The sequence below is a fragment of the Selaginella moellendorffii genome, unplaced genomic scaffold (assembly GCF_000143415.4).
Source record: "Selaginella moellendorffii unplaced genomic scaffold, v1.0 SELMOscaffold_34, whole genome shotgun sequence".
NCBI classification, from domain to species: Eukaryota; Viridiplantae; Streptophyta; class Lycopodiopsida; order Selaginellales; family Selaginellaceae; genus Selaginella; species Selaginella moellendorffii.
In genome coordinates this window covers 157816-166566 of record NW_003314295.1, presented here as the reverse complement: position 1 = coordinate 166566, position 8751 = coordinate 157816, and the positions used below count along the sequence as shown (strand labels likewise).

The 8751-nt window shown below is 52.4% G+C and overlaps 5 protein-coding genes across 6 annotated transcripts; all 5 read right to left on the bottom strand.

Annotated features, from left to right (window-relative positions):
- Positions 1-4: 4 nt before the first annotated feature.
- Positions 5-2079, bottom strand: LOC112348936 (squalene synthase 1-like). The gene is made up of 13 exons (XM_024682355.1): positions 1848-2079; positions 1704-1746; positions 1560-1649; positions 1432-1507; positions 1294-1363; positions 1063-1245; positions 905-1015; positions 700-846; positions 574-649; positions 430-518; positions 284-375; positions 181-232; positions 5-113 (listed from the first exon to the last, which is right to left on the bottom strand). The coding sequence occupies exons 1-13, from the start codon at positions 2040-2042 to the stop codon at positions 51-53; spliced, it is 1287 nt and encodes a 428-aa protein (XP_024538123.1). The 5' UTR covers positions 2043-2079; the 3' UTR covers positions 5-50.
- On the bottom strand, positions 2075-5185 carry LOC9639081 (oligopeptide transporter 7). 2 transcript variants are annotated; one of them, XM_024682352.1, is made up of 7 exons: positions 4969-5185; positions 4364-4914; positions 4132-4229; positions 3496-4065; positions 3182-3437; positions 2949-3131; positions 2075-2885 (listed from the first exon to the last, which is right to left on the bottom strand). In XM_024682352.1, exons 2-7 carry the CDS (start codon positions 4886-4888, stop codon positions 2265-2267), a joined length of 2253 nt encoding a protein of 750 aa, XP_024538120.1. In that variant the 5' UTR covers positions 4889-4914; positions 4969-5185; the 3' UTR covers positions 2075-2264. The 2 variants fall into 2 exon arrangements, with proteins under 2 accessions (XP_024538120.1, XP_024538119.1); XM_024682351.1 differs by having other exon boundaries at positions 4364-4896; positions 4969-5039.
- On the bottom strand, positions 4937-5519 carry LOC112348939. Its single transcript, XM_024682361.1, has 3 exons — positions 5412-5519; positions 5203-5344; positions 4937-5140 (listed from the first exon to the last, which is right to left on the bottom strand). Exons 1-3 carry the CDS (start codon positions 5501-5503, stop codon positions 5015-5017), a joined length of 360 nt encoding a protein of 119 aa, XP_024538129.1. The 5' UTR covers positions 5504-5519; the 3' UTR covers positions 4937-5014.
- Positions 5520-5566: 47 nt separating this feature from the next.
- LOC112348896 (pentatricopeptide repeat-containing protein At4g02750-like) lies at positions 5567-7114 on the bottom strand. Its single transcript, XM_024682248.1, has one exon. It carries the CDS (start codon positions 7112-7114, stop codon positions 5567-5569), a length of 1548 nt encoding a protein of 515 aa, XP_024538016.1.
- Positions 7115-7501: 387 nt separating this feature from the next.
- On the bottom strand, positions 7502-8510 carry LOC9639080 (ethylene-responsive transcription factor FZP). Its single transcript, XM_024682360.1, has 2 exons — positions 8306-8510; positions 7502-8236 (listed from the first exon to the last, which is right to left on the bottom strand). The coding sequence occupies exons 1-2, from the start codon at positions 8504-8506 to the stop codon at positions 7727-7729; spliced, it is 711 nt and encodes a 236-aa protein (XP_024538128.1). The 5' UTR covers positions 8507-8510; the 3' UTR covers positions 7502-7726.
- Positions 8511-8751: the final 241 nt, after the last annotated feature.

Here is an 8751-nt window from a genome sequence, read left to right as displayed (position 1 = left end):
GTTCTTTTTTATCCGAATTAGGCACAAAAGAACCTTTTTTGGCAGTCGTTTTAAACTTTAAAGAATAGCAAAACTAGCACATATAAGAATACCAACACAAACACAAGAATAACCTGGCCATGCACAAAACAAGAGATCAGGGGACAGGAAACATCAAAAGGAGATCTACGACTTACGTACCAGGAAACTTCTCTTTGCAGAGATAGCGCCAGTTTCAATTGTGTAATTCTTCCTGTGTGAAATGAAGTGATAAATGAGATAAATGAGCTGGATTTTTATTTACCTGCTGGATGACAAGCCATACTGTCGACAAGCCTTGAATATATTCTCTACACGTTCGGCAGCGATCAAAGCCGACGGATCGTTCTTATTTATCTGTAAATGACGAATTCTAAACTTAGTCAAGCAAGAAGAAACTATGTAGTGAACCTTTGACGCCAGAATACTCGCGAAGTCATAAAATGCTCCACAGACGTCAGCCATGTTATTCGTTGTCACTATTATTTTCGCGGTTGTCCCTGAAACAGAAGAGTAAAATCGATTTCTGGTGATAAGACAGCACGCAAGACTAACCACGCCGTATCTTCACAACCCCTCTAAAAACTTGAGGATTATTGTAGCACACTGCCGCAGTAGCTATAGCCATGACCTGCCAAAAACTCAGACCTGTTATCAAGTGGAAGACAGAAAGCAATTTACCTGTGGCACAGCGCAAAACCGAAACACTGAAGGATTTTTAAGCTTGGACATGTAGAAAAGACACTCTGGCGCGTGTCTAAGGCAGTCGGTAATCATGTCGTTTAGGCATTCAACAGCTTCCTTCTCGTTGCTCTCGTCTCTAAAGTCCTGCTCAGAGGCCACAACCATCTTCTTTATAGAACCGTATGCATTGCCGTGTACATACCGAAAGGAGAGAAGTCGGAGCATACTTTCCCCAGATTTCACGGGGCCAAAACATACGAGGGGCTGGAAGCTCGTTGATGTCTTCCAGGTAATCTCTTATTATGTTGACTTTCTGCAAGCCAGCAAAGTTAGACTCGCAACTAAATAAACCACGTTTACCTGCAAGAATCGGCCCATTGAAATTGCAGGGTACTCGGGAACTAATGATTGGTCATTATCAGGTTCTATAAGTCTCTGATCCAGGTCTTCAAGTCGTGAAGAGTTGAAAAGATGTGACAAGCCAACTCCAACTAAACCCGCCACATAATAGCAGTACTTGTCATAATCCGATACTGTAACGACCTGCCGTAACAAAATCTTAGCTTGAGACAAGAGGAAAGATGAAACTACCTCTTTCCGAATAAACTCAGCCATCCCATATCCCATCCTTTTCGTAATATCGCTGATAACATACTGGTATCTGCAAGTGGATCTTGGTAAAAAAACCAACGAAGAGGAGAGAGAAAAAAAAAAAAGGAATCCCATTACTCCTTGGACAGCTGAAGAAACGCAAGAGACAGGTGATTGAAGTTCTTCATGAGCTCCCTGCAATGCTTTTCTCCACCTAAACGCAATAAGAGAGTGAGAGTTGACAACAATATAAAAATTCCACTTACAAACGAATCGCCAAGTTGGATCCTCCAAGTGTTTGTAGAATTCCTCCAGCACAGTAGTCTTCGTTTCCACGGGAATGCTCATATCATCCTCTAGAAAAGGACGCCGCAAATCAGAAATAAACAGAATATCCAAGCATCACTCACCAACAGTATCCAGCGCACGTAACACCACATAGAAGATACACACCTGGAAGAAAGGGGGAAAAAAACGGAATAAAGTCAATCGCCTCGAGCAATGCAAGGAGATCTCAGCGAAGCATTGCTTCCCCCTCTCATCAATCCACTCACCGCATCGCGAATCTCCTGATTCAGGTGCTGGACGACAACCGCGAAGCTCCGGGAGACGAGCAGCAAGATCCGGTAGCAGTAGGCCATGTGTGGATCCTCCGGCAATGCATGAGCAGCGCGCGCAGCTGCGATCTTCATCTGCAAGAGCGCCGGCAGCTCGCCGGGATGCCGGATCAGCGCCTCCACCATCCCCATGGCTCCGCGATCTAAGCCCTAAAACAAAAATCTTGGAAGGTAGAAATTAAATGGGGGTATATAAGATCTTTACAAGGCATGAAAGAATGGAAGCTGGAAGAAGCTGGAAGAAGCTCAAAGAACCATCGATGGAGGCTGGAAGAACCATCGATGGAAGCTGGAAGAGCCATCCATGGGAGCTGGAAGAACCATCCATGGGAGCTGGAAGAACCATCGTCTCCTTCACGATGCGCTGAGAGGACAATCGCTACTGCGAGCTCCTTTGGCAGCCGGGCACGACGCTAGCGGGCAGTTATCCACGTCCTGCCCCCACCAAGCGAGCTCAATTCGATCTTCCCTCGTCGCAAAGTAGAGGAAGATCCCCATGAACGCCAGCCCGGCGTCCATAGCCGCGGAGAGGACGTAGTTATACCGCGTCCACCACTGCTTCCGGTGCTTGAAGATTAAGTAGTTGAAGATGAATCCCACCACGAACCAGCTCGTGTAGTTCACGGACGTCGCCGGCGGCATGTTTCCAGTGGCGCCGATGAGGATGGGCATGTTGACGTAGCGGATCCAGCGCTGGCGAGGGAAGGCCTTGGCGGCCAGCCAGACGAGCAGCGGCGCCACCGCCCCGACCAGGAAGAACCAGTTGATCGCCTGGTAGTGGCCGAGGGAGCCGAAGATCCGATTGGGACCGATGAGGCCCCAGATGACCGAGGCGCTGAAGAAGACGCGGTCGCTCGGGCACGTCCAGGGGCTGCCTTGCGGGAGCTTGTCGGTGTGGCAGATGTTGTCCACGGACGTGAGGAGCCACCAGGCGGTGCCTAAGTTGACGAGCGCCGCCACCACGGTCCCGATGATCTGGTAGCAACGCAAGAGTGGAAGTTAAATGGCCTCGTTCGTTTCTCTAGAGAGCAAAGTTACCTGGACCGTGAACATCGAGCGAGGAGGGATCTTCATGTAGTGCCCGAGCTTGAAGTCCGCCAGGAAGGTGATCGCTTGGAGCATGCTTATGTAGCCGTAAGTCTTGAAGCAAACGTTGGCGACGGGGCGTCCGGGGTACATGTAGCCGATGATGAACTCCGTGATCACGTTGAGGCCAGGAGTCTGGAACGTTTTCCTGGTTAGAAAATCCTCGAAAACTTGCATGCTTTTACCTGGTTTGTCGTTGCCGTGATCACCCCGATCGGCAGCGTGAAGACGAACGCAAGGCCGCAGGCCAGGAGGACTCCCCACCACGGCAGCTGAACTTGGTCTTTGAAAACCACGCAAGTGATGATGGATCCGAAGATGGAGAGCGCCAACAGCGCCAGAAACCACCACTGCGGACACGGCTTGTACTTGCGCATCAATCTCGTATGGACGTCGAGTTTCTCAGCGTGAAAAGCAGCCACGGCCCGACTCCACATCTCCCTGCGAAGAGATGACAAAAATTCCGGTGAGTTTCATTCCATCAATCCAGAAAACTTACTTCCCATGGAAGAGCACCACATGAGACACCGTCGCGGTGAGCGCGGCAAATCCCACACCGTAAGTGAAGACGAAGAAAGTGCTGAGGTTGAGCTTGCTGTAGCTGTTATACGCCTGGACGTCGAGCTCAAACCTCTCGTTCACCACCCGGGAGATGTTATACCGCGATCCATCGTCGGCAAACAGCTGACTGGAGAAGATCGGGAACGTCTTCGCACTGTAGACGTTGCTAAAGTACGCTGCGGGGGTGATGACATACATGACGATGAGGAACCCGACCATGACGTTGGCGATGGCAAACCACGGAGTCGCCAGCGGGCTGGAGAGATACGAGGCCACCGTCGACCAGTCGAAACCGACGGCTCCAATCCCCATGCCGCTCATTCCAGACCCGAGCTGGTGTGCCAAGACCGACTTCGGCCAGGCCCAGCACACCCACGAGATGGACGTCAGCGTCTTGAAGAGGTAACCGGGTAGCGAGTAGTAGAGGAAGCTGCAAGCCAGGGTGATAAGGAAGAACTGCAACCTGGTAACGTCGCCTTTCCGCCGGCTGTCCTTCTCGTGGAGCGTACTAGTGCCAGCAAAATCGACTGTTTCAGCGACCGCAAGAGAACAAAGAACACGACGGCGCACTTACTTGAAGATGGAGACTTGGACCAGATTGGAGGGCCACCACATCTCGGCGGGATCCACCAGGTAGCGTCGAAAGATCCCGGCCCAGCCATATCCAGTGATCTAAGAAGATCAAAGCATCAAAGCACTCAAAGGTCAACCAAGGCTCGGAAAAGAACGAAGAACAACGAAGAGAAAGAGATCTGGATCTAGAGTCTGGGACTGTGAGAAGACTTTCGATCCAAGGAGGAGCTTGCCTGAGTGGTGAGAGTGATGAGGAGCGCGACGACGAAGCTGAGCTCTCGGCCATAGAAGGCCTTGACAATGTTGACAATGCCAATGGCGTAGGCGCCGCCGGCTCCAGCGTTGGCGAAGATGGTGATGAGGACGTGCTCCTTGACGTTGAAGGGGCCGGGATTGAGCGAGAAGGAGCGGCCGAGGAGGCGGAGCTGGGCGGAGGGGAGCGCCGCCGCCATGAGGCGGCCCAGCGGCAACGCGGCGATCTGGGCGGAGATGACACCCACCGTCAGCGGCTCGGTGCGGTAGGAGAAGAACTGGTTGATGAATGCGAGCAGCGCGCACGAGAGGAGGCCCAGCGTCCACATCCGGAACGTGTAAACCGGCAGGGACGCGTCGTCCGTGGTTGGAACCGTGAGCGCGACCTCCTCGATCGGGGATTGCTCCTCCTCCGACAGTTTGTCTCCGTTCTTGCGATCATCGTCTCGCGCTGCTGCTGGATCATCGTCGCGAGGAATGTCGCTGCCCGGACCAGCGGCGGCCATGCTGAGATCTGTGAGGAGCAACTCAACTGTCACGGAAGGAGGATGGAGTCACGGAACAAGGGTGGAAGTCACGGACTTACCTTTTTCGAGCGCTAATTAGGTCAACGCATTTCTCTCTCATTTGATCTATCTAGGACTAGACGTTGCGCGCTGCTCTTGAAAGATCCTCCGGAGACGCAAGGCTTTCTCGTAGAGCTTGACGTCCAATCCATCCACATTGCGCGCGACTCTGGCCCGGAGCATCATCCCGCTCTGGGCGATCGAAATCACGGTCGAGAGCGTTAAAGAAGGCTAGAAAACCTCGGCTAGAAAACCTGGAGCAAGAGCTCTCCGATGAACTGGTAGAGCGAGCCCGGGCGGAGGTGGATGTCGCGCAGCAGCGTCGTGTCCACCGCGAGGCTGGCGCCCTCGTGGCGAATGTGGGCGACGCCAGACTCCACATCGAAGCTTTCGAGCCTGTCACGAACCAACGATCAGCCTCGAGAGATGCGAAGAAAAGAAAGAAAGACAACGCGGGCCTTACGTTCCCATGACGCGCAACGATTTCATGTGGCGGCAAAAGGGCGATCCTGGCTCCAGCAGCTCCGGCAGCTGCACGATCGTCCCGGCCTCCATAAGAGCTCTTGATCGGAAGAACCCTAAATATTGACGATTTTGTGTATGGGAATCCCATTTTCGCTAAGCTCTTGCCTTGCACAAGTTGGAAACCAACACGTATGCCGAAGAATCATCGGGGTTTAGCTCGGGAAGCACCCTCATCCCTTGCTTCATGTCCTCCTGGAGCTTGCAAGCCCCCAGCAAACTGTTCCACAGGTTCTGGTCCTCGCAAAAGGGCATGTTTCGGATCAGGTCCTCGGCGCTCTTGAGCTGCCCCGTCCTTGCAAACACATCGATCAAGCAGCCATAGTGCTCCACGCTCGCACGGATCCCATAGTCGAGCAGCATAGACACGAAGTAGCTCCTGCATTGCTCCACAAGGCCTGCATGGGTGCAAGCCACGAGAACTCCTCCGAAAACAACATCGTCCGGCCACAAATCCCCCATTACCATCCCTCCGAAAACCTCTAGAGCCTCGAAGCAGTGTCCATTAAGGGCGTATGCTGCCACCATTGTGGTCCACGAAACAAGCGATCTGCTTGGCATTCTATCGAAAAGCATTCTCGCCTCTAGAAGCTGGCCCTTTTTCCCGTAAGCCTCCACCATAATCGTCCACGAGAATGCATTTGATTCCGGCATGGAGTTAAAGATCGCTCTGGCTTGCTCCAGTTCCCAATGCTCGGCATACGCTGCAAGCATGGCAGTCCACGAAACAACGTTGCGTTCCGGCATGGTGTCAAAGAAGCGCCTTGCCTCATCAAGATGGCCATGTCTGGAATACGCATCCAGCATGGCAGTCCACAAAACAATGTTAGGAAGCCACCTTACGGAGTCAAACAATGCCCGAGCTTCCTCCAGATGCCCGGCTTGGGCATATGCAGTCACAAGGCTCGTCCACGAAATAATGTCTGGATCTGGAAGAATATCAAAACAAACCTTGGCTTGTTTCAGATCCTTGCATTGCCCATAGCCGACGATCATTGAGTTCAAAGCCACTGCGTCCCTCTCCGGTGTTTGCTCAAGAAACACCCTCGCTTGGTCCAGCTTTCCGTTGTGAGCACAAGCTGTGATCACCGCATTCCAAGATATTAGGTTTCGCATCGGCATTCGATCAAAGAGATCGACCGCCTCGTCTACACGCCCGTTGTGGGCATAGCCGGAGATCATAGCGTTCCATGACACCACATCTGTGAATGGAGCCGTGGTAAAGAGAGCGATGGCCTCGTCGAGATTCCCACTCTGAGCTTCCAGTGTAATCATTGCATTCCAGGAGATGACATTTGGAAAGGGTATCCGATGAAAGAACCGCTTGGCATCTTCAATATACCCATTTTGGGCATACGCTGCCACCATGATGTTCCATGAGAACGTATTAGGCTCTTCGATATTCTCAAAGGCACGCCTGGCCTCCTCAATGCTGCCACACTTTCCATACATCTCCACGACTATGTTCGCGAGGTAGCGATCCTGGCGGTGCGAGGAGTCGAGGATGAGACGATGAACTCGCCTGGCTTGTGCCAAGTCACGAGCGGCAGCGCAGGATCTCAAGAGCTGGGCGTAAAAATACACATCCGGTTCATGACTATTGGTATTTGAGATCCAAGTTTTGCCATTTTCTATTGCTCGCATCTGAGATCAATCACCGCACTACATCCTGGGAGGCAAAACTTGTCCTCAAAAAAATGCCCACTCTAGGCATATCCTCGGCTTATCAAGCCCATACCAGTGACTTGGAATCCAGACTTGGTACTTATTGTACGAACAAGAGACTATTTCTCTCCCATTTTAGTAAGCGTTTTTGCGAGCTCGAGGAGTAAGAACTAGTAGTATAGTAGCTCCTGTAAACTATGCGGCGCTGCTATAAACTAGCTCCATCCTGGACCCCTTTCTAGCCTCATAATTCTCTTTTGACTAGCATCCGACGGCTGGCATGCAATGCCGGACCACCATCCGACGGCTGGCATCTGGACCACCATCCGACGGCTGGAATGCGACCATTTTCTCTAAAGATATAGATGATAAATGGTTTCATAATTTATAAAAGAGAGGGAGAGAAAAGAAACTAGATTGATAGGGAGAGGACGTCTGCCCAAATTCGTAAAATATATTCGTGCACAGAGAGTAAAAATTGATCGAATCTAGCTCTCCTGTCTTTTAGCTCAGTGGTACTTTCTGGAGAGACCTGAAAGAAAAAAACCTCTCTAGGCTTTTGTGTAGAGATGGATCCTGCTTTTGTTCTTTTCAATCCAGCTCCAGCTTGCTTGGAGTGGGAGGTAATCCACCGCTCGGCCTTTGCTTCGGGGAGGATGATCCCCCGGAGCTCCCGAGTTTGAGATCGAGCCATGACAATGCCGGGGAAGATGGAGCTGCTCCCCGCGATGAGATTGATGGCGAGGGTGTCGAAGGCCGATGAGGAAGTGGCGGGAGTGGGAAGATGGAGGAGCTCGGCACGGAGAAATTGGTGCGAGCTTTGGCGCCGCGGAGCTTGCGAGCGGCGGCGTCGTAGGCGCGGGCGGCGTCCTCGGGCGTGTCGAACGTCCCGAGCCAGTGGCGGCATCGCCCAATTCGGTCGCGGATCTCCGCGGACCATCGCCCCCACGGCCTCTTCCTCACTCCACGAAACGCCCTGGGCGAGCTGGAAATGGAGGAGGAGCTCGCGCCGGCGGGGGCGCTGGAGCTCTTCTCCGGTGGAGGAGACGATGAAGAGCTTGACGCGATCGCGAGCGGCGCAATCTCGAGCAGCGGCGGGACCTGCATTCTCCGATCACAGCTCAATGCCTGTGATGATCCATCGCCATTGCCAGCATTCAAAGCACTCACAGAGGAAGAAGAAGAAGCTCCTCCAAAGAGCGCCCTTTGCCCAACAACAGCAGCAATTCCATCCAAATCCTTGACGCTGGCTGTGCTCAAGCTCGGCCACTGCGCCATCATCGCCAGCTCCATAGCCTGCGACGCCACATCTTCCTCCTTGCAGAGCGGTGGCGAGGAGGGGCGATCGAGAGAGGCAAGAGCTGGCATCATATCGAAAAACATCGATCGAGGAACACAAAAACACACCCTTAAGATAAAACTACAAATGGGCAACTATCAGAATATGCTCTACCTGACGGAATGTTTTCTGGCGCCAAACGATTATTTTACTTACCCGGGATAAGTTCAGTTAATCGCTGGCAAAACATGCCAAGCAAGAAATCCAAATCTCAATCCCCGGAGAGCCGTACCTCTCGTCCACATTGTCCGGTTTATGACCGGTCTTACCTAGCTAG

What these genes read in the sequence shown, in the direction of transcription:
- LOC112348896 (XM_024682248.1), bottom strand. Translation starts at nt 7,114, where the DNA reads ATGCGAGCAATAGAAAATGGCAAAACTTGGATCTCAAATACCAATAGT.
- LOC9639080 (XM_024682360.1), bottom strand. Translation starts at nt 8,506, where the DNA reads ATGATGCCAGCTCTTGCCTCTCTCGATCGCCCCTCCTCGCCACCGCTC. An exon ending in GAGCTTCTTCTTCTTCCTCT is followed by an intron (nt 8,237 to 8,305) that starts GTGAGTGCTTTG and finishes CGGAGAATGCAG; the next exon opens with GTCCCGCCGCTGCTCGAGAT.
- LOC112348939 (XM_024682361.1), bottom strand. Translation starts at nt 5,503, where the DNA reads ATGGAGGCCGGGACGATCGTGCAGCTGCCGGAGCTGCTGGAGCCAGGA. An exon ending in TCGTTGCGCGTCATGGGAAC is followed by an intron (nt 5,345 to 5,411) that starts GTAAGGCCCGCG and finishes GGTTCGTGACAG; the next exon opens with GCTCGAAAGCTTCGATGTGG. An exon ending in TCGGAGAGCTCTTGCTCCAG is followed by an intron (nt 5,141 to 5,202) that starts GTTTTCTAGCCG and finishes TCGATCGCCCAG; the next exon opens with AGCGGGATGATGCTCCGGGC.
- LOC9639081 (XM_024682352.1), bottom strand. Translation starts at nt 4,888, where the DNA reads ATGGCCGCCGCTGGTCCGGGCAGCGACATTCCTCGCGACGATGATCCA. An exon ending in GTGGTGCTCTTCCATGGGAA is followed by an intron (nt 3,438 to 3,495) that starts GTAAGTTTTCTG and finishes ATCTCTTCGCAG; the next exon opens with GGAGATGTGGAGTCGGGCCG. An exon ending in GCTCGATGTTCACGGTCCAG is followed by an intron (nt 2,886 to 2,948) that starts GTAACTTTGCTC and finishes CGTTGCTACCAG; the next exon opens with ATCATCGGGACCGTGGTGGC.
- LOC112348936 (XM_024682355.1), bottom strand. Translation starts at nt 2,042, where the DNA reads ATGGGGATGGTGGAGGCGCTGATCCGGCATCCCGGCGAGCTGCCGGCG. An exon ending in TTTCTTCAGCTGTCCAAGGA is followed by an intron (nt 1,364 to 1,431) that starts GTAATGGGATTC and finishes ATCCACTTGCAG; the next exon opens with ATACCAGTATGTTATCAGCG. An exon ending in CTGAGTTTATTCGGAAAGAG is followed by an intron (nt 1,246 to 1,293) that starts GTAGTTTCATCT and finishes TTGTTACGGCAG; the next exon opens with GTCGTTACAGTATCGGATTA.